The following is a 23,973-nucleotide window of genomic DNA, read 5'->3' as shown; positions in this document are numbered from 1 at the left end:
AGGTACACATACACACTCTCAGACCCTGCTCTCAGTGCTGTCCAACACCTCTACCATACCACAGGTACACACACACACACACTCTCAGACCCTGCTCTCAGTGCTGTCCAACACCTCTACCATACCACAGGTACACACACACACTCTCAGACCCTGCTCTCAGTGCTGTCCAACACCTCTACCATACCACAGGTACACATACACACTCTCAGACCTTGCTCTCAGTGCTGTCCAACACCTCTACCATACCACAGGTACACACACACACTCTCAGACCCTGCTCTCAGTGCTGTCCAACAGCTCTACCATACCACAGGTACACATACACACTCTCAGACCCTGCTCTCAGTGCTGTCCAACACCTCTACCATACCACAGGTACACATACACACTCTCAGACCCTGCTCTCAGTGCTGTCCAACACCTCTACCATACCACAGGTACACACACACACTCTCAGACCCTGCTCTCAGTGCTGTCCAACACCTCTACCATACCACAGGTACACATACACACTCTCAGACCCTGCTCTCAGTGCTGTCCAACACCTCTACCATACCACAGGTACACACACACACACTCTCAGACCCTGCTCTCAGTGCTGTCCAACACCTCTACCATACCACAGGTACACATACACACTCTCAGACCCTGCTCTCAGTGCTGTCCAACACCTCTACCATACCACAGGTACACACACACACTCTCAGACCCTGCTCTCAGTGCTGTCCAACACCTCTACCATTCCACAGGTACACACACGTTTCTCCTCTAGCTATCAAACACACAGACAAACCTAATGGTGGCCTAACAAACACTATTAAACCGTTTTCTGTCTCTTTAAAACATTTTCTCTCAAACATTTTCTGTCTGGAACATGGTTATATGTTGAACAGTCTCTCTCTAGGTAGTGGAGAGTGTCTGGAACATGGTTATATGTTGAACAGTCTCTCTCTCTCTCTAGGTAGTGGAGAGTGTCTGGAACATGGTTATATGTTGAACAGTCTCTCTCTCTCTAGGTAGTGGAGAGTGTCTGGAACATGGTTATATGTTGAACAGTCTCTCTCTCTCTCTAGGTAGTGGAGAGTGTCTGAAACATGGTTATATGTTGAACAGTCTCTCTCTCTCTCTAGGTAGTAGAGAGTGTCTGGAACATGGCTATATGTTGAACAGTCTCTCTCTCTCTCTAGGTAGTAGAGAGTGTCTGGAACATGGCTATATGTTGAACAGTCTCTCTCTCTCTAGGTAGTGGAGAGTGTCTGGAACATGGTTATATGTTGAACAGTCTCTAGGTAGTGGAGAGTGTCTGGAACATGGTTATATGTTGAACAGTCTCTCTCTCTAGGTAGTAGAGAGTGTCTGGAACATGGCTATATGTTGAACAGTCTCTCTCTCTCTAGGTAGTAGAGAGTGTCTGGAACATGGCTATATGTTGAACAGTCTCTCTCTCTCTCTAGGTAGTGGAGAGTGTCTGGAACATGGCTATATGTTGAACAGTCTCTCTCTCTCTCTTTAGGTAGTGGAGAGTGTCTGGAACATGGTTATATGTTGAACAGTCTCTCTAGGTAGTAGAGAGTGTCTGGAACATGGTTATATGTTGAACAGTCTCTCTCTCTCTCTTTAGGTAGTAGAGAGTGTCTGGAACATGGTTATATGTTGAACAGTCTCTCTCTCTAGGTAGTAGAGAGTGTCTGGAACATGGCTATATGTTGAACAGTCTCTCTCTAGGTAGTGGAGAGTGTCTGGAACATGGTTATATGTTGAACAGTCTCTCTCTAGGTAGTGGAGAGTGTTTGGAACATGGCTATATGTTGAACAGTCTCTCTCTCTCTCTAGGTAGTGGAGAGTGTCTGGAACATGGTTATATGTTGAACAGTCTCTCTCTCTCTAGGTAGTGGAGAGTGTCTGGAACATGGCTATATGTTGAACAGTCTCTCTCTCTCTCTAGGTAGTAGAGAGTGTCTGGAACATGGTTATATGTTGAACAGTCTCTCTCTCTCTAGGTAGTGGAGAGAGTCTGGAACATGGCTATATGTTGAACAGTCTCTCTCTCTCTCTCTAGGTAGTGGAGAGTGTCTGGAACATGGCTATATGTTGAGCAGTCTCTCTCTCTCTCTAGGTAGTGGAGAGTGTCTGGAACATGGTTATATGTTGAACAGTCTCTCTCTCTCTCTAGGTAGTAGAGAGTGTCTGGAACATGGTTATATGTTGAACAGTCTCTCTCTAGGTAGTGGAGAGTGTCTGGAACATGGTTATATGTTGAACAGTCTCTCTCTCTCTAGGTAGTGGAGAGTGTCTGGAACATGGCTATATGTTGAACAGTCTCTCTCTCTCTCTAGGTAGTAGAGAGTGTCTGGAACATGGTTATATGTTGAACAGTCTCTCTCTCTCTAGGTAGTGGAGAGTGTCTGGAACATGGCTATATGTTGAACAGTCTCTCTCTCTCTCTAGGTAGTGGAGAGTGTCTGGAACATGGCTATATGTTGAACAGTCTCTCTCTCTCTCTAGGTAGTGGAGAGTGTCTGGAACATGGCTATATGTTGAACAGTCTCTCTCTCTCTCTAGGTAGTGGAGAGTGTCTGGAACATGGCTATATGTTGAACAGTCGGTACCAGGTGGTCTATCCCTTCCCCACCTTCCAGCCTGCCTTCCAGCTGAAGAAAGACCAGGTGATCTTCCTCAACACCTCCTATTCCCTGGTGGCCTGCTCTGTGTCCCTCTGTCCAGGTAGAGACAACGCAAACACACACTGAACACACACTTCATCTTTCTGGTTCAGTTTAATTTCTCTCTACCCCTTCTATCTTTCTGTCTCGTTCATTTTCCCTCTCTTTCTTCTTTCTCCTGTGTGATGATATGATTATCTCCCGTCTCCTGTGGGATATGACTAAGTCCCCTGTGGGATATGACTAAGTCCCCTGTGGGATATGACTAAGTCCCCTGTGGGATATGACTAAGTCCCCTGTGGGATATGACTAGTCTAGTCCCCTGTGGGATATGACTAGTCTAGTCCCCTGTGGGATATGACTAGTCTAGTCCCCTGTGGGATATGACTAGTCTAGTCCCCTGTGGGATATGACTAGTCTAGTCCCCTGTGGGATATGACTAGTCTAGTCCCCTGTGGGATATGACTAGTCTAGTCCCCTGTGGGATATGACTAGTCTAGTCCCCTGTGGGATATGACTAGTCTAGTCCCCTGTGGGATATGACTAGTCTAGTCCCCTGTGGGATATGACTAGTCTAGTCCCCTGTGGGATATGACTAGTCTAGTCCCCTGTGGGATATGACTAGTCTAGTCCCCTGTGGGATATGACTAGCCTAGTCCCCTGTGGGATATGACTAGCCTAGTCCCCTGTGGGATATGACTAGTCTAGTCCCCTGTGGGATATGACTAGTCTAGTCCCCTGTGGGATATGACTAGTCTAGTCCCCTGTGGGATATGACTAAGTCTCGTCTCCTGTGTTGTCAGCAGGTGAGCAGGGTCATTCCTCTCAGATCCTGTTCAGAAAGAGAGCCACAGCCCCCACCTTAGAACATCAAACCCCTCCATCGCCCTCTTCATCCTCTTCCTCTCACGGGTCTCCCGACAGCCGCCTGCTAACCGCCAAACCAAGCCCCGCCCCTCTTTCCCCTAGCCAATCACAAGCTGCCGCCCGGGCGCGAGAGTTCGCCGCCGACCTCTTCAGACGTGCCCAGGGAGGAGGGAGAGAAAACGAGGGAGGGGAGAGGAGAGGGAAACCGGAGGGAAGCGAAGTAGGAGAGGAGGCCGTCGTGACTGAGAGAGAAGGGGTGAGCGTGGAGAGGGACAGAGAACAGAGGGAAGACGCACAGACGGATCAACTGACTAGCGCACCACAGACTTCCACTTCAGCTGGGAACCAAAGCTTGTTGCGACCTTTGCAGGAGGACTCTATTCAGTGTAGTGCGGTGATGTCTCCTGCCTCCTCCTCCTCTTCCACCCCCACTCCTCATTCTTCTCAGGAAGCAGGCTGCAGCGAGCCGGGATATGTCAACTACACCCGCTTGCAGTACCGCATGCCACAGCCGGGGGCGCCAGAGCAGGATGCAGGAGGTGAGACACACTGTAGAAGTTTTCACATGTAACACACAATGTGCTTGGTCATGTAAATAGGAAGCTGAAACTCCTCCCTTTATTTCTGTCTCGCCCTCTCTTCCCCCTCTCTCTCTTCCTCTCCCTCACCCCTCACTCTCTCCCTCACCCCTCACTCTCTCCCTCACCCCTCACTCTCTCCCTCACTCCTCACTCTCTCCCTCACTCCTCACTCTCTCCCTCACCCCTCTCTCTATCCATCCCTCACCCCTCTTCCTATCTATCTCCCTCACCCCTCTTCCTATCTATCTTCCCTCACTCTATCCCTCCCTCCCTTTTTCGCTCCCCTCTTCTCTTTCTTCCCTCGCTCCCTCTAGGTTATGAGGATGATAAGGTCCAGCTGCCCTTCACTGTGACTGACCTGAAGGGACGCAACCTACAGCTGGTCACTGGGCCCCACAACGGACAGGTGTGTGTGTGTGAGAGAATAAAATCCAGCCCTACCAATGGAGATAACTAGATCAGCAGAAGGAGAGATATGTCTGAGAGACACAGGGCCTGAGTGTTAATATTTACACCTGTTGTCTTCACTTAGTATTTGGAAGGAACCCAAGTCCAGGAGACCTGCAGTTAACCAGAACATGCTAGTGTGTGTGTGTGTCCTACTGAGAGTGTGTGTTACTGTTTTAGACCTGCAGTTAACCAGAACATGCTAGTGTGTGTGTGTGTGTGTGTGTATGTCTGTGTGTCCTACAGAGTGTGTGTGTCCTACTGAGAGTGTGTGTTACTGTTTTAGACCTGCAGTTAACCAGAACATGCTAATGTGTGTGTGTGTATGTCTGTGTGTCCTACAGAGTGTGTGTTACTGTTTTAGACCTGCAGTTAACCAGAACATGCTAATGTGTGTATGTCTGTGTGTCCTACAGAGTGTGTGTGTCCTACTGAGAGTGTGTGTGTTACTGTTTTAGACCTGCAGTTAACCAGAACATGCTAGTGTGTGTGTATGTCTGTGTGTCCTACTGAGTGTGTGTGTGTTAATGTTTAGACATGCAGTAAACCAGAACATGCTAATGTGTGTCCTACTGAGTGTGTGTGTCCTACTGAGTGTGTGTGTGTTAATGTTTAGACATGCAGTAAACCAGAACATGCTAATGTGTGTGTCCTACTGAGTGTGTGTGTGTGTGTTATTGTTTTAGACCTGTAGTTAACCAGAACATGCTGAAGTGTGTGTCTGTCCTACAGAGTGTGTGTTATTGTTTTAGACATGCTGAAGTCTGTGTCTGTCCTACAGAGTGTGTGTGTGTGTGTGTCTGTCCTACAGAGTGTGTGTCCTACAGAGTGTGTGTGTGTCTGTCCTACAGAGTGTGTGTGTGTCTGTCCTACAGAGTGTGTGTGTGTCTGTCCTACAGAGTGTGTGTGTGTCTGTCCTACAGAGTGTGTGTGTGTCTGTCCTACAGAGTGTGTGTGTGTCTGTCCTACAGAGTGTGTGTGTCTGTCCTACAGAGTGTGTGTGTCTGTCCTACAGAGTGTGTGTGTCTGTCCTACAGAGTGTGTGTTATTGTTTTAGACCTGTAGTAAACCAGAACATGCTGAAGTGTGTGTCTGTCCTACAGAGTGTGTGTTATTGTTTTAGACATGCTGAAGTCTGTGTCTGTCCTACAGAGTGTGTGTCCTACAGAGTGTGTGTTAATGTTTAGACCTGTAGTAAACCAGAACATGCTGATGTGTGTGTCTGTCCTACAGAGTGTGTTATTGTTTTAGACATGCTGAAGTCTGTGTCTGTCCTACAGAGTGTGTGTCCTACAGAGTGTGTGTTAATGTTTAGACCTGTAGTAAACCAGAACATGCTGATGTGTGTGTCTGTCCTACAGAGTGTGTGTGTGGAGCAGTTGACTTTGGACTTTGAGTACCTGATCAACGAGGTGATCCGGAGCGACGCCCGCTGGGCTGCTCAGTTCTGTTCCTTCAACGACTACGACGTTGTTATACTGGAGGTACATGTATACACTATACACCTATATATACACTATACACCTATATATATACACTATATACCTATATATACACTATTTACCTATATACACACTATACACTATTTACCTATATATACACTATACACCTATATATACACTATATACCTATATATACACTATACACTATTTACCTATATACACTATTCACCTATATACACTATACACCTATATATATACACTATATACCTATATATACACTATACACCTATATATATACACTATATACCTATATATACACTATTTACACACTATACACTATTTACCTATATACACACTATACACTATTTACCTATATATACACTATACACCTATATATATACACTATATACCTATATATACACTATACACTATTTACCTATATACACACTATACACTATAGACCTATATATACACTAATCACCTATATATACACTTCACCTATATACACTATACACCTATATACACACTATAGACCTATATATACACTAATCACCTATATATACACTATACACCTATATATAAACTATAGACCTATATATACACTATACACCTATATACACACTATAGACCTATATATAAACTATTCACCTATATATACACTATTCACCTATATATACACACTATAGACCTATATACACACTATTCACCTATATATACACTAATCACCTATATACACAATATAGATACACTATACACCTATATACACACTATACACTATTCACCTATATTCACACTATACACTATAGACCTATATATACACTATACACTAATCACCTATATATACACTATACACTAATCACCTATATATACACTAATCACCTATATATACACTATAGACACACTATACACTATACACCTATATACACACTATACACTATTCACCTATACACCTATATACACACTATAGACTATAGACCTATATATACACTATACACTATAGACCTATATATACACTATACACTAATCACCTATATATACACTAATCACCTATATATATATATACACTATAGACACACTATACACCTATATACACTTTACATTTACATTTAAGTCATTTACACACTATAGCTCTTATCCATACACTTAGACAAATTGGCGCATTCACCTTATGACCTCCAGTGGAACAGTAGTGCATCTAAATCTTTTCAGGGGAGGGGGTGATAGGGATTACTTTATCCTATCCTAGGTATTCCTTAAAGAGGTGGGGTTTCAGGTGTCTCCGGAAGGTGGTGATTGACTCCGCTGTCCTATAGAGGGAGTTTGTTCCACCATTGGGGGCCAGAGCAGCTATACAGTTTTGACTGGGCTGAGCGGGAACTGTACTTCCTCAGTGGTAGGGAGGCGAGCAGGCCAGAGGTGGATGAACGCAGTGCCCTTGTTTGGGTGTAGGGCCTGATCAGAGCCTGGAGGTACTGAGGTGCCGTTCCCCTCACAGCTCCGTAGGCAAGCACCATGGTGCCACTATTCACCTATATTCACACTATAGACCTATATACACACTATACACTATTCACCTATATATACATATATACACTATAGACCTATATACACACTATAGACCTATATATACACTATAGACCTATATATACACTAATCACCTATATATACACTATTCACCTATATACACACTATACACTATAGACCTATATATACACTAATCACCTATATATACACTATACACCTATATATACACTATTCACCTATATATACACTATACACTATACACCTATATATACACTATACACCTATATATACACTATACACTATACACCTATATATACACTATACACTAATCACCTATATATACACTATAGACCTATATATACACTAATCACCTATATATACACTATAGACCTATATATACACTATAGACCTATATATACACTAATCACCTATATATACACTAATCACCTATACACACACTATACACTATAGACCTATATATACACTATTCACCTATATACACACTATATATACACTATAGACCTATATATACACTAATCACCTATATATACACTAATCACCTATACACACACTATACACTATAGACCTATATACACACTATACACTATAGACCTATATATACACTATAGACCTATATACACACTATACACTATACACACTATAGACCTATATACACACTATACACTATAGACCTATATATACACTATACACTATACACACTATATATACACTATAGACCTATATACACACTATACACTATTCACCTATATATACACTATACACTATTCACCTATATATACACTATTCACCTATATACACACTATACACTATAGACCTGTATACACACTATAGACCTGTATACACACTATAGACCTATATACACACTATACACTATTCACCTATATACACACTATACACTATAGACCTATATACACACTAATCACCTATATATACACTATACACCTATATATACACTATTCACCTATATATACACTATACACTATACACCTATATATACACTATACACTATACACCTATATATACACTATACACCTATATATACACTATACACTAATCACCTATATATACACTATAGACCTATATATACACTATAGACCTATATATACACTAATCACCTATATATACACTAATCACCTATACACACACTATACACTATAGACCTATATATACACTATTCACCTATATACACACTATATATACACTATAGACCTATATATACACTAATCACCTATACACACACTATACACTATAGACCTATATACACACTATACACTATAGACCTATATATACACTATAGACCTATATACACACTATACACACTATAGACCTATATACACACTATACACTATAGACCTATATATACACTATACACTATACACACTATATATACACTATAGACCTATATACACACTATACACTATTCACCTATATATACACTATTCACCTATATATACACTATTCACCTATATACACACTATACACTATAGACCTACACTATACACTATAGACCTGTATACACACTATAGACCTATATACACACTATACACTATTCACCTATATACACACTATACACTATAGACCTATATACACACTATAGACCTATATACACACTATAGACCTGTATACACACTATAGACCTATATATATATACACTATAGACCTGTATACACACTATAGACCTATATACACACTATAGACCTGTATACACACTATAGACCTATATACACACTATACACTATATACACATTATAGACCTATATATACACTATACACTATTCACCTATATATACACTATTCACCTATATATACACTATACACTATTCACCTATATATACACTATAGACCTATATACACACTATACACTATTCACCTATATATACACTATTCACATATATACACTATAGACCTATATACACACTATAGACCTGTATACACACTATAGACCTATATATACACTATACACTATCGACCTATATATACACTATATACCTATATATATATATACACTATCGACCTATATATATACACACTATACACTATCGACCTATATATACACTATAGACCTATATATACACTATACACTATAGACCTATATATACACTATAGACCTATATATACACTATACACTATCGACCTATATATACACTATAGACCTATATATATACACTATAGACCTATATATATACACTATAGACCTATATATATACACTATAGACCTATATATATACACACTATACACTATAGACCTATATATACACTATAGACCTATATATATACACACTATACACTATCGACCTATATATATACACTATAGACCTATATATACACTATAGACCTATATATATACACACTATACACTATCGACCTATATATACACTATACACTATAGACCTATATATATACACTATAGACCTATATATACACTATACACTATCGACCTATATATATACACTATAGACCTATATATATACACTATACACTATCGACCTATATATACACTATAGACCTATATATATATATATACACACTATACACTATCGACCTATATATATACACTATAGACCTATATATACACTATAGACCTATATATATACACTATACACTATCGACCTATATATACACTATAGACCTATATATATATATATATACACACTATACACTATCGACCTATATATATACACTATCGACCTATATATACACTATAGACCTATATATATATACACTATACACTATAGACCTATATATACACTATAGACCTATATATATACACACTATACACTATCGACCTATATATACACTATAGACCTATATATATACACACTATACACTATCGACCTATATATATACACTATAGACCTATATATACACTATACACTATCGACCTATATATACACTATAGACCTATATATATACACTATCAACCTATATATGTGGTGTGGTGTACTCTTCAATGCCATCGGAGAATCCCGGAACATGTTGCAGACTGGGGTGCTTTTCTGCAGGAGGGACTGGTGCACTTCACAAAATAAATGTCATCAGGAAGGGAAATTATGTGAATGGTTGGTTGCAAATGGGTCTTCCAAATGGACAATGACCCCAAGCAGACTTCCAAAGTTGTGGCAAAATGGCTTAAGGACAACAAAGTCAAGGTATTGGAGTGGCCATCACAAAGACCTGACCTCAGTCTTGTAGAACATTTGTGGGCAGAACTGAAAAAGTGTGTGCAATCAAGGAGGCCTACAAACCTGACTCAGTTACACCAACTCTGTCAGGAGGAATGGGCCAAAATTCACACAACTTATTGTGGAAGGCTACCCAAAACGTTTGACCCAAGTTAAACAATTTAAAGGCAATGCTGCCAAATACTAATTGAGTGTATGTAAACTTCTGACCCACTGGGATTGTGATGAAAGAAATAAAAGCTGAAATAAATCATTATCTCTACTATTATTCTGACATTTCACATTCTTAAAATAAAGTGGTGATCCTAGCTGACCTAAAACAGGGATTTCTTTTACTAGGATTAAATGTCAGGAATTGTGAATCTGAGTTTAAATGTATTTGGCATGAACTTCTGACTTCCACTGTAGCTGTGTGTGTGTGAAATGGATATATATCTCCATCTCTCTCACACACACTATAGACATACACCCGACCCGTACCCATGCGTTCACACACAGGAGCATCTACAGACACTTACAGTCTACAAGCGTGCACACTAACACACTGTGTGTGTGTATATATATATATATATATATACGCACACACACTCACATCTGGTCAGACGGTAATGGTGTGTATTTGTGTGTATCAGGTGTGTCCAGAGACTAACACAGTGGTGATCAACATTGGGCTGCTGCTTCTGGCGTTCTCCAACCCTGAAGAGGAACACTGCAGGTAACTACACTACCCACACACACACACATCGATTGTTTAGTAAAGGCATAGCCATACTTCATCCCAGCTTGAACAAAAAAGACAATTGTGGCCTGGTGAGGTGTTCTGGGGTCTGGAGCTCTGTTTTCCTGTCTAGTCACCTGGTGAGGTGTTCTGGAGGCATGTTTTCCTGTCTAGTCATCTGGTGAGGTGTTCTGTGGTCTGAAGGGCTGTTTTCCTGTCTAGTCACCTGGTGAGGCGTTCTGGGGTCTGGAGGCATGTTTTCCCTCTGTTTTCCTGTCTAGTCACCTGGTGAGGTGTTCTGGGGTCTGGAGGGCTGTTTTCCTGTCTAGTCACCTGGTGAGGTGTTCTGGGGTGTGGAGGGCTGTTTTCCTGTCTAGTCACCTGGTGAGGTGTTCTGGGGTGTGGAGGGCTGTTTTCCTGTCTAGTCACCTGGTGAGGTGTTCTGTGGTCTGAAGGGCTGTTTTCCTCTCTAGTCACCTGGTGAGGTGTTCTAGGGTCTGGAGGCATGTTTTCCTCTGTTTTCCTGGATGGTCACCTGGTGAGGCGTTCTGGGGTCTGAAGGGCTGTTTTCCTCTCTAGTCACCTACCTGGTGAGGTGTTCTGGGGTCTGGAGGCATGTTTTCCTGTCTAGTCACCTGGTGAGGTGTTCTGGGGTCTGGAGGCATGTTTTCCTGTCTAGTCACCTGGTGAGGTGTTCTGTGGTCTGAAGGGCTGTTTTCCTCTCTAGTCACCTGGTGAGGTGTTCTGGGGTCTGGAGGGCTGTCTAGTCACCTGGTGAGTGTTCTGGGGTCTGGAGGGCTGTTTTCCTCTGTTTTCCTGACTAGTCACCTGGTGAGGTGTTCTGGGGTCTGGAGGACTGTCTAGTCACCTGGTGAGGTGTTCTGGGGTCTGGAGGGCTGTCTAGTCACCTGGTGAGGTGTTCTGGGGTCTGGAGGACTGTCTAGTCACCTGGTGAGGTGTTCTGGGGTCTGGAGGGCTGTTTAGTCACCTGGTGAGTGTTCTGGGGTCTGGAGGGCTGTTTTCCTGACTAGTCACCTGGTGAGGTGTTCTGGGGTCTGGAGGGCTGTTTTCCTGTCTAGTCATCTGGTGAGGTGGTCTGAAGGGCTGTTTTCCTGGATGGTCACCTGGTGAGGTGTTCTGGGGTCTGGAGGCATGTTTTCCTGTCTAGTCGCCTGGTGAGGTGTACTGGGGTCTGGAGGCATGTTTTCCTGTCTAGTCGCCTGGTGAGGTGTACTGGGGTCTGGAGGGTTGTTTTCCTGTCTAGTCACCTGGTGAGGTGTTCTGGGGTCTGTTTTCCTGGATGGTCACCTGGTGAGTGTTCTGGGGTCTGGAGGCATGTTTTCCTGTCTAGTCACCTGGTGAGGTGTTCTGGGGTGTGGAGGCATGTTTTCCTGTCTAGTCGCCTGGTGAGGTGTTCTGGGGTCTGGAGGGTTGTTTTCCTGTCTAGTCACCTGGTGAGGTGTTCTGGGGTGTGGAGGGTTGTTTTCCTGTCTAGTCACCTGGTGATGTGTTCTGGGGTGTGGAGGGTTGTTTTCCTGTCTAGTCATCTGGTGAGGTGGTCTGAAGGGCTGTTTTCCTGTCTAGTCATCTGGTGAGGTGTTCTGTGGTCTGAAGGGCTGTTTTCCTGTCTAGTCACCTGGTGAGGTGTTCTGGGGTGTGTAGGCATGTTTTCCTGTCTAGTCGCCTGGTGAGGTGTTCTGGGGTCTGGAGGGTTGTTTTCCTGTCTAGTCACCTGGTGAGGTGTTCTGGGGTGTGGAGGGTTGTTTTCCTGTCTAGTCACCTGGTGAGGTGTTCTGGGGTGTGGAGGGTTGTTTTCCTGTCTAGTCATCTGGTGAGGTGGTCTGAAGGGCTGTTTTCTTGTCTAGTCATCTGGTGAGGTGTTCTGTGGTCTGGAGGCATGTTTTCCTCTGTTTTCCTCTCTAGTCGCCTGGTGAGGTGTACTGGGGTCTGAAGGGCTGTTTTCCTCTCTAGTCACCTGGTGAGGTGTTCTGGGGTCTGTTTTCCTGGATGGTCACCTGGTGAGTGTTCTGGGGTCTGGAGGCATGTTTTCCTGTCTAGTCACCTGGTGAGGTGTTCTGGGGTCTGGAGGCATGTTTTCCTGTCTAGTCGCCTGGTGAGGTGTTCTGGGGTCTGGAGGTCTGTTTTCCTGTCTAGTCACCTGGTGAGGTGTTCTGGGGTCTGGAGGCATGTTTTCCTGTCTAGTCACCTGGTGAGGTGTTCTGTGGTCTGAAGGGCTGTTTTCCTCTCTAGTCACCTGGTGAGGTGTTCTGGGGTCTGGAGGGCTGTCTAGTCACCTGGTGAGTGTTCTGGGGTCTGGAGGGCTGTTTTCCTCTGTTTTCCTGACTAGTCACCTGGTGAGGTGTTCTGGGGTCTGGAGGACTGTCTAGTCACCTGGTGAGGTGTTCTGGGGTCTGGAGGGCTGTCTAGTCACCTGGTGAGGTGTTCTGGGGTCTGGAGGACTGTCTAGTCACCTGGTGAGGTGTTCTGGGGTCTGGAGGGCTGTCTAGTCACCTGGTGAGGTGTTCTGGGGTCTGGAGGGCTGTCTAGTCACCTGGTGAGTGTTCTGGGGTCTGGAGGGCTGTTTTCCTGACTAGTCACCTGGTGAGGTGTTCTGGGGTCTGGAGGGCTGTTTTCCTGTCTAGTCATCTGGTGAGGTGGTCTGAAGGGCTGTTTTCCTGTCTAGTCATCTGGTGAGGTGTTCTGTGGTCTGAAGGGCTGTTTTCCTCTCTAGTCACCTGGTGAGGTGTTCTGTGGTCTGAAGGTCTGTTTTCCTGGATGGTCACCTGGTGAGGTGTTCTGGGGTCTGGAGGCATGTTTTCCTGTCTAGTCGCCTGGTGAGGTGTACTGGGGTCTGGAGGCATGTTTTCCTGTCTAGTCGCCTGGTGAGGTGTACTGGGGTCTGGAGGGTTGTTTTCCTGTCTAGTCACCTGGTGAGGTGTTCTGGGGTCTGTTTTCCTGGATGGTCACCTGGTGAGTGTTCTGGGGTCTGGAGGCATGTTTTCCTGTCTAGTCGCCTGGTGAGGTGTACTGGGGTCTGGAGGCATGTTTTCCTGTCTAGTCGCCTGGTGAGGTGTTCTGGGGTCTGGAGGGTTGTTTTCCTGTCTAGTCACCTGGTGAGGTGTTCTGGGGTGTGGAGGCATGTTTTCCTCTGTTTTCCTCTCTAGTCGCCTGGTGAGGTGTACTGGGGTCTGAAGGGCTGTTTTCCTCTCTAGTCACCTGGTGAGGTGTTCTGGGGTCTGTTTTCCTGGATGGTCACCTGGTGAGTGTTCTGGGGTCTGGAGGCATGTTTTCCTGTCTAGTCACCTGGTGAGGTGTTCTGGGGTCTGGAGGCATGTTTTCCTGTCTAGTCGCCTGGTGAGGTGTTCTGGGGTCTGGAGGTCTGTTTTCCTGGATGGTCACCTGGTGAGGTGTTCTGGGGTCTGGAGGGCTGTTTTCCTGTCTAGTCACCTGGTGAGGTGTTCTGGGGTCTGGAGGGCTGTTTTCCTGTCTAGTCACCTGGTGAGGTGTTCTGGGGTGTGGAGGGTTGTTTTCCTGTCTAGTCATCTGGTGAGGTGGTCTGAAGGGCTGTTTTCCTGTCTAGTCACCTGGTGAGGTGTTCTGGGGTCTGGAGGCATGTTTTCCTGTCTAGTCACCTGGTGAGGTGTTCTGGGGTCTGGAGGTCTGTTTTCCTGGATGGTCACCTGGTGAGTGTTCTGGGGTCTGGAGGGCTGTTTTCCTCTGTTTTCCTGACTAGTCACCTGGTGAGGTGTTCTGGGGTCTGGAGGGTTGTTTTCCTGTCTAGTCACCTGGTGAGGTGTTCTGGGGTCTGGAGGGTTGTTTTCCTGTCTAGTCACCTGGTGAGGTGTTCTGGGGTCTGGAGGGTTGTTTTCCTGTCTAGTCACCTGGTGAGGTGTTCTGGGGTGTGGAGGGTTGTTTTCCTGTCTAGTCATCTGGTGAGGTGGTCTGAAGGGCTGTTTTCCTGTCTAGTCACCTGGTGAGGTGTTCTGTGGTCTGGAGGTCTGTTTTCCTGGATGGTCACCTGGTGAGGCGTTCTGGGGTCTGGAGGTCTGTTTTCCTGGATGGTCACCTGGTGAGGTGTTCTGGGGTCTGGAGGCATGTTTTCCTCTGTTTTCCTCTCTAGTCACCTGGTGAGGTGTTCTGGGGTCTGGAGGTCTGTTTTCCTGGATGGTCACCTGGTGAGGTGTTCTGGGGTCTGGAGGTCTGTTTTCCTGGATGGTCACCTGGTGAGGTGTTCTGGGGTCTGGAGGCATGTTTTCCTCTGTTTTCCTCTCTAGTCACCTGGTGAGGTGTTCTGGGGTCTGGAGGTCTGTTTTCCTGGATGGTCACCTGGTGAGTGTTCTGGGGTCTGGAGGGCTGTTTTCCTGGATGGTCACCTGGTGAGGTGTTCTGGGGTCTGGAGGTCTGTTTTCCTGGATGGTCACCTGGTGAGTGTTCTGGGGTCTGGAGGGCTGTTTTCCTCTGTTTTCCTGACTAGTCACCTGGTGAGGTGTTCTGGGGTCTGGAGGGCTGTTTTCCCTCTGTTTTCCTGGATGGTCACCTGGTGAGGCGTTCTGGGGTCTGGAGGCATGTTTTCCTCTCTAGTCACCTACCTGGTGAGGTGTTCTGGGGTCTGGAGGCATGTTTTCCTCTCTAGTCACCTACCTGGTGAGGTGTTCTGGGGTCTGGAGGCATGTTTTCCTGTCTAGTCACCTGGTGAGGTGTTCTGGGGTCTGGAGGCATGTTTTCCTGTCTAGTCACCTGGTGAGGTGTTCTGTGGTCTGAAGGGCTGTTTTCCTCTCTAGTCACCTGGTGAGGTGTTCTGGGGTCTGGAGGGCTGTCTAGTCACCTGGTGAGTGTTCTGGGGTCTGGAGGGCTGTTTTCCTCTGTTTTCCTGACTAGTCACCTGGTGAGGTGTTCTGGGGTCTGGAGGGTTGTTTTCCTGTCTAGTCACCTGGTGAGGTGTTCTGGGGTCTGGAGGGTTGTTTTCCTGTCTAGTCACCTGGTGAGGTGTTCTGGGGTCTGGAGGGTTGTTTTCCTGTCTAGTCACCTGGTGAGGTGTTCTGGGGTGTGGAGGGTTGTTTTCCTGTCTAGTCATCTGGTGAGGTGGTCTGAAGGGCTGTTTTCCTGTCTAGTCACCTGGTGAGGTGTTCTGTGGTCTGGAGGTCTGTTTTCCTGGATGGTCACCTGGTGAGGCGTTCTGGGGTCTGGAGGTCTGTTTTCCTGGATGGTCACCTGGTGAGGTGTTCTGGGGTCTGGAGGCATGTTTTCCTCTGTTTTCCTCTCTAGTCACCTGGTGAGGTGTTCTGGGGTCTGGAGGTCTGTTTTCCTGGATGGTCACCTGGTGAGTGTTCTGGGGTCTGGAGGGCTGTTTTCCTCTGTTTTCCTGACTAGTCACCTGGTGAGGTGTTCTGGGGTCTGGAGGCATGTTTTCCTCTCTAGTCACCTACCTGGTGAGGTGTTCTGGGGTCTGGAGGCATGTTTTCCTCTCTAGTCACCTACCTGGTGAGGTGTTCTGGGGTCTGGAGGCATGTTTTCCTGTCTAGTCACCTGGTGAGGTGTTCTGTGGTCTGAAGGGCTGTTTTCCTCTCTAGTCACCTGGTGAGGTGTTCTGGGGTCTGGAGGGCTGTCTAGTCACCTGGTGAGTGTTCTGGGGTCTGGAGGGCTGTTTTCCTCTGTTTTCCTGACTAGTCACCTGGTGAGGTGTTCTGGGGGTCTGGAGGACTGTCTAGTCACCTGGTGAGGTGTTCTGGGGTCTGGAGGGCTGTCTAGTCACCTGGTGAGATGTTCTGGGGTCTGGAGGGCTGTCTAGTCACCTGGTGAGTGTTCTGGGGTCTGGAGGGCTGTTTTCCTCTGTTTTCCTGACTAGTCACCTGGTGAGGTGTTCTGGGGTCTGAAGGGCTGTTTTCCTGTCTAGTCATCTGGTGAGGTGTTCTGTGGTCTGAAGGGCTGTTTTCCTCTCTAGTCACCTGGTGAGGTGTTCTGTGGTCTGAAGGTCTGTTTTCCTGGATGGTCACCTGGTGAGGTGTTCTGGGGTCTGGAGGCATGTTTTCCTGTCTAGTCGCCTGGTGAGGTGTACTGGGGTCTGGAGGCATGTTTTCCTGTCTAGTCGCCTGGTGAGGTGTACTGGGGTCTGGAGGCATGTTTTCCTGTCTAGTCGCCTGGTGAGGTGTACTGGGGTCTGGAGGGTTGTTTTCCTGTCTAGTCACCTGGTGAGGTGTTCTGGGGTCTGGAGGCATGTTTTCCTGTCTAGTCACCTGGTGAGGTGTTCTGGGGTCTGGAGGCATGTTTTCCTCTGTTTTCCTCTCTAGTCGCCTGGTGAGGTGTTCTGTGGTCTGAAGGTCTGTTTTCCTGGATGGTCACCTGGTGAGGTGTTCTGGGGTCTGGAGGCATGTTTTCCTGTCTAGTCACCTGGTGAGGTGTTCTGGGGTCTGTTTTCCTGGATGGTCACCTGGTGAGTGTTCTGGGGTCTGGAGGCATGTTTTCCTGTCTAGTCACCTGGTGAGGTGTTCTGGGGTCTGGAGGCATGTTTTCCTGTCTAGTCACCTGGTGAGGTGTTCTGGGGTCTGGAGGCATGTTTTCCTCTGTTTTCCTCTCTAGTCGCCTGGTGAGGTGTTCTGGGGTCTGGAGGGTTGTTTTCCTCTCTAGTCACCTGGTGAGGTGTTCTGGGGTCTGAAGGGCTGTTTTCCTGTCTAGTCGCCTGGTGAGGTGTACTGGGGTCTGGAGGGCTGTTTTCCTGTCTAGTCACCTGGTGAGGTGTTCTGGGGTGTGGAGGGTTGTTTTCCTGTCTAGTCATCTGGTGAGGTGGTCTGAAGGGCTGTTTTCCTGTCTAGTCACCTGGTGAGGTGTTCTGTGGTCTGGAGGTCTGTTTTCCTGGATGGTCACCTGGTGAGGCGTTCTGGGGTCTGGAGGTCTGTTTTCCTGGATGGTCACCTGGTGAGGTGTTCTGGGGTCTGGAGGCATGTTTTCCTCTGTTTTCCTCTCTAGTCACCTGGTGAGGTGTTCTGGGGTCTGGAGGTCTGTTTTCCTGGATGGTCACCTGGTGAGGTGTTCTGGGGTCTGGAGGTCTGTTTTCCTGGATGGTCACCTGGTGAGGTGTTCTGGGGTCTGGAGGCATGTTTTCCTCTGTTTTCCTCTCTAGTCACCTGGTGAGGTGTTCTGGGGTCTGGAGGTCTGTTTTCCTGGATGGTCACCTGGTGAGTGTTCTGGGGTCTGGAGGGCTGTTTTCCTGGATGGTCACCTGGTGAGGTGTTCTGGGGTCTGGAGGCATGTTTTCCTCTGTTTTCCTCTCTAGTCACCTGGTGAGGTGTTCTGGGGTCTGGAGGTCTGTTTTCCTGGATGGTCACCTGGTGAGTGTTCTGGGGTCTGGAGGGCTGTTTTCCTCTGTTTTCCTGACTAGTCACCTGGTGAGGCGTTCTGGGGTCTGGAGGCATGTTTTCCTCTCTAGTCACCTACCTGGTGAGGTGTTCTGGGGTCTGGAGGCATGTTTTCCTCTCTAGTCACCTACCTGGTGAGGTGTTCTGGGGTCTGGAGGCATGTTTTCCTGTCTAGTCACCTGGTGAGGTGTTCTGGGGTCTGGAGGCATGTTTTCCTGTCTAGTCACCTGGTGAGGTGTTCTGTGGTCTGAAGGGCTGTTTTCCTCTCTAGTCACCTGGTGAGGTGTTCTGGGGTCTGGAGGGCTGTCTAGTCACCTGGTGAGTGTTCTGGGGTCTGGAGGGCTGTTTTCCTCTGTTTTCCTGACTAGTCACCTGGTGAGGTGTTCTGGGGTCTGGAGGGTTGTTTTCCTGTCTAGTCACCTGGTGAGGTGTTCTGGGGTCTGGAGGGTTGTTTTCCTGTCTAGTCACCTGGTGAGGTGTTCTGGGGTCTGGAGGGTTGTTTTCCTGTCTAGTCACCTGGTGAGGTGTTCTGGGGTGTGGAGGGTTGTTTTCCTGTCTAGTCATCTGGTGAGGTGGTCTGAAGGGCTGTTTTCCTGTCTAGTCACCTGGTGAGGTGTTCTGTGGTCTGGAGGTCTGTTTTCCTGGATGGTCACCTGGTGAGGCGTTCTGGGGTCTGGAGGTCTGTTTTCCTGGATGGTCACCTGGTGAGGTGTTCTGGGGTCTGGAGGCATGTTTTCCTCTGTTTTCCTCTCTAGTCACCTGGTGAGGTGTTCTGGGGTCTGGAGGTCTGTTTTCCTGGATGGTCACCTGGTGAGGTGTTCTGGGGTCTGGAGGTCTGTTTTCCTGGATGGTCACCTGGTGAGGTGTTCTGGGGTCTGGAGGCATGTTTTCCTCTCTAGTCACCTGGTGAGGTGTTCTGGGGTCTGGAGGTCTGTTTTCCTGGATGGTCACCTGGTGAGTGTTCTGGGGTCTGGAGGGCTGTTTTCCTGGATGGTCACCTGGTGAGGTGTTCTGGGGTCTGGAGGCATGTTTTCCTCTGTTTTCCTCTCTAGTCACCTGGTGAGGTGTTCTGGGGTCTGGAGGTCTGTTTTCCTGGATGGTCACCTGGTGAGTGTTCTGGGGTCTGGAGGGCTGTTTTCCTCTGTTTTCCTGACTAGTCACCTGGTGAGGTGTTCTGGGGTCTGGAGGCATGTTTTCCTCTCTAGTCACCTACCTGGTGAGGTGTTCTGGGGTCTGGAGGCATGTTTTCCTCTCTAGTCACCTACCTGGTGAGGTGTTCTGGGGTCTGGAGGCATGTTTTCCTGTCTAGTCACCTGGTGAGGTGTTCTGGGGTCTGGAGGCATGTTTTCCTGTCTAGTCACCTGGTGAGGTGTTCTGTGGTCTGAAGGGCTGTTTTCCTCTCTAGTCACCTGGTGAGGTGTTCTGGGGTCTGGAGGGCTGTCTAGTCACCTGGTGAGTGTTCTGGGGTCTGGAGGGCTGTTTTCCTCTGTTTTCCTGACTAGTCACCTGGTGAGGTGTTCTGGGGTCTGGAGGACTGTCTAGTCACCTGGTGAGGTGTTCTGGGGTCTGGAGGGCTGTCTAGTCACCTGGTGAGGTGTTCTGGGGTCTGGAGGGCTGTCTAGTCACCTGGTGAGTGTTCTGGGGTCTGGAGGGCTGTTTTCCTCTGTTTTCCTGACTAGTCACCTGGTGAGGTGTTCTGGGGTCTGAAGGGCTGTTTTCCTGTCTAGTCATCTGGTGAGGTGTTCTGTGGTCTGAAGGGCTGTTTTCCTCTCTAGTCACCTGGTGAGGTGTTCTGTGGTCTGAAGGTCTGTTTTCCTGGATGGTCACCTGGTGAGGTGTTCTGGGGTCTGGAGGCATGTTTTCCTGTCTAGTCGCCTGGTGAGGTGTACTGGGGTCTGGAGGCATGTTTTCCTGTCTAGTCGCCTGGTGAGGTGTACTGGGGTCTGGAGGGTTGTTTTCCTGTCTAGTCACCTGGTGAGGTGTTCTGGGGTCTGTTTTCCTGGATGGTCACCTGGTGAGTGTTCTGGGGTCTGGAGGCATGTTTTCCTGTCTAGTCACCTGGTGAGGTGTTCTGGGGTCTGGAGGCATGTTTTCCTGTCTAGTCACCTGGTGAGGTGTTCTGGGGTCTGGAGGCATGTTTTCCTGTCTAGTCACCTGGTGAGGTGTTCTGGGGTCTGGAGGCATGTTTTCCTCTGTTTTCCTCTCTAGTCGCCTGGTGAGGTGTTCTGGGGTCTGGAGGGTTGTTTTCCTCTCTAGTCACCTGGTGAGGTGTTCTGGGGTCTGGAGGGCTGTTTTCCTGTCTAGTCACCTGGTGAGGTGTTCTGGGGTCTGGAGGCATGTTTTCCTCTGTTTTCCTCTCTAGTCACCTGGTGAGGTGTTCTGGGGTGTGGAGGGTTGTTTTCCTGTCTAGTCATCTGGTGAGGTGGTCTGAAGGGCTGTTTTCCTGTCTAGTCACCTGGTGAGGTGTTCTGGGGTCTGGAGGCATGTTTTCCTGTCTAGTCACCTGGTGAGGTGTTCTGGGGTCTGGAGGGCTGTTTTCCCTCTGTTTTCCTGGATGGTCACCTGGTGAGGCGTTCTGGGGTCTGGAGGCATGTTTTCCTGTCTAGTCGCCTGGTGAGGTGTACTGGGGTCTGGAGGGCTGTTTTCCTGTCTAGTCACCTGGTGAGGTGTTCTGGGGTCTGGAGGCATGTTTTCCTGTCTAGTCACCTGGTGAGGTGTTCTGGGGTCTGGAGGTCTGTTTTCCTGGATGGTCACCTGGTGAGGTGTTCTGGGGTGTGGAGGCATGTTTTCCTGTCTAGTCACCTGGTGAGGTGTTCTGGGGTCTGGAGGTCTGTTTTCCTGTCTAGTCACCTGGTGAGGTGTTCTGGGGTGTGGAGGGTTGTTTTCCTGTCTAGTCATCTGGTGAGGTGGTCTGAAGGGCTGTTTTCCTGTCTAGTCACCTGGTGAGGTGTTCTGTGGTCTGGAGGTCTGTTTTCCTGGATGGTCACCTGGTGAGGCGTTCTGGGGTCTGGAGGGCTGTTTTCCTGTCTAGTCGCCTGGTGAGGTGTACTGGGGTCTGGAGGGCTGTTTTCCTGTCTAGTCACCTGGTGAGGTGTTCTGGGGTCTGGAGGTCTGTTTTCCTGGATGGTCACCTGGTGAGGTGTTCTGGGGTCTGGAGGCATGTTTTCCTCTGTTTTCCTCTCTAGTCACCTGGTGAGGTGTTCTGGGGTGTGGAGGGTTGTTTTCCTGTCTAGTCATCTGGTGAGGTGGTCTGAAGGGCTGTTTTCCTGTCTAGTCACCTGGTGAGGTGTTCTGGGGTCTGGAGGTCTGTTTTCCTGGATGGTCACCTGGTGAGGTGTTCTGGGGTCTGGAGGCATGTTTTCCTCTGTTTTCCTCTCTAGTCACCTGGTGAGGTGTTCTGGGGTCTGGAGGGTTGTTTTCCTGTCTAGTCACCTGGTGAGGTGTTCTGGGGTCTGGAGGGTTGTTTTCCTGTCTAGTCACCTGGTGAGGTGTTCTGGGGTCTGGAGGGTTGTTTTCCTGTCTAGTCACCTGGTGAGGTGTTCTGGGGTGTGGAGGGTTGTTTTCCTGTCTAGTCATCTGGTGAGGTGGTCTGAAGGGCTGTTTTCCTGTCTAGTCACCTGGTGAGGTGTTCTGTGGTATGGAGGTCTGTTTTCCTGTCTAGTCACCTGGTGAGGTGTTCTGGGGTCTGGAGGGTTGTTTTCCTGTCTAGTCACCTGGTGAGGTGTTCTGGGGTCTGGAGGGTTGTTTTCCTGTCTAGTCACCTGGTGAGGTGTTCTGGGGTGTGGAGGGTTGTTTTCCTGTCTAGTCATCTGGTGAGGTGGTCTGAAGGGCTGTTTTCCTGTCTAGTCACCTGGTGAGGTGTTCTGTGGTCTGGAGGTCTGTTTTCCTGGATGGTCACCTGGTGAGGCGTTCTGGGGTCTGGAGGGCTGTTTTCCTGTCTAGTCACCTGGTGAGGTGTTCTGGGGTCTGGAGGCATGTTTTCCTGTCTAGTCACCTGGTGAGGTGTTCTGGGGTCTGGAGGCATGTTTTCCTCTGTTTTCCTCTCTAGTCGCCTGGTGAGGTGTTCTGTGGTCTGAAGGTCTGTTTTCCTGGATGGTCACCTGGTGAGGTGTTCTGGGGTCTGGAGGCATGTTTTCCTGTCTAGTCACCTGGTGAGGTGTTCTGGGGTCTGTTTTCCTGGATGGTCACCTGGTGAGTGTTCTGGGGTCTGGAGGCATGTTTTCCTGTCTAGTCACCTGGTGAGGTGTTCTGGGGTCTGGAGGCATGTTTTCCTGTCTAGTCACCTGGTGAGGTGTTCTGGGGTCTGGAGGCATGTTTTCCTCTGTTTTCCTCTCTAGTCGCCTGGTGAGGTGTTCTGGGGTCTGGAGGGTTGTTTTCCTCTCTAGTCACCTGGTGAGGTGTTCTGGGGTCTGAAGGGCTGTTTTCCTGTCTAGTCGCCTGGTGAGGTGTACTGGGGTCTGGAGGGCTGTTTTCCTGTCTAGTCACCTGGTGAGGTGTTCTGGGGTGTGGAGGGTTGTTTTCCTGTCTAGTCATCTGGTGAGGTGGTCTGAAGGGCTGTTTTCCTGTCTAGTCACCTGGTGAGGTGTTCTGTGGTCTGGAGGTCTGTTTTCCTGGATGGTCACCTGGTGAGGCGTTCTGGGGTCTGGAGGTCTGTTTTCCTGGATGGTCACCTGGTGAGGTGTTCTGGGGTCTGGAGGCATGTTTTCCTCTGTTTTCCTCTCTAGTCACCTGGTGAGGTGTTCTGGGGTCTGGAGGTCTGTTTTCCTGGATGGTCACCTGGTGAGGTGTTCTGGGGTCTGGAGGTCTGTTTTCCTGGATGGTCACCTGGTGAGGTGTTCTGGGGTCTGGAGGCATGTTTTCCTCTGTTTTCCTCTCTAGTCACCTGGTGAGGTGTTCTGGGGTCTGGAGGTCTGTTTTCCTGGATGGTCACCTGGTGAGTGTTCTGGGGTCTGGAGGGCTGTTTTCCTGGATGGTCACCTGGTGAGGTGTTCTGGGGTCTGGAGGCATGTTTTCCTCTGTTTTCCTGACTAGTCACCTGGTGAGGTGTTCTGGGGTCTGGAGGGCTGTTTTCCCTCTGTTTTCCTGGATGGTCACCTGGTGAGGCGTTCTGGGGTCTGGAGGCATGTTTTCCTCTCTAGTCACCTACCTGGTGAGGTGTTCTGGGGTCTGGAGG

General features: G+C 47.8%; 1 protein-coding gene across 2 annotated transcripts in view; it reads left to right on the top strand.

Annotated features, from left to right (window-relative positions):
• Positions 1 to 23,973, top strand: part of dcaf15 (DDB1 and CUL4 associated factor 15) — a 48,965-nt gene that overhangs the window by 13,636 nt on the left and 11,356 nt on the right. Inside the window, exons 6-10 of one of the 2 annotated variants that reach the window (XM_065001091.1) lie at positions 2,566 to 2,727; positions 3,473 to 4,072; positions 4,429 to 4,520; positions 5,923 to 6,045; positions 11,363 to 11,445. In XM_065001091.1, the coding sequence (XP_064857163.1) occupies positions 2,566 to 2,727; positions 3,473 to 4,072; positions 4,429 to 4,520; positions 5,923 to 6,045; positions 11,363 to 11,445 (1,060 nt within the window). Of the gene's footprint in view, positions 1 to 2,565; positions 2,728 to 3,469; positions 4,073 to 4,428; positions 4,521 to 5,922; positions 6,046 to 11,362; positions 11,446 to 23,973 lie in introns of both variants that reach the window. The other variant, XM_065001090.1, reaches the window with a different exon arrangement.

Source organism: Oncorhynchus nerka, linkage group LG15 (genome assembly GCF_034236695.1).
Source record: "Oncorhynchus nerka isolate Pitt River linkage group LG15, Oner_Uvic_2.0, whole genome shotgun sequence".
Classification (NCBI taxonomy): Eukaryota; Metazoa; Chordata; class Actinopteri; order Salmoniformes; family Salmonidae; genus Oncorhynchus; species Oncorhynchus nerka.
This window is presented reverse-complemented; position numbering and strand designations above follow the sequence as displayed.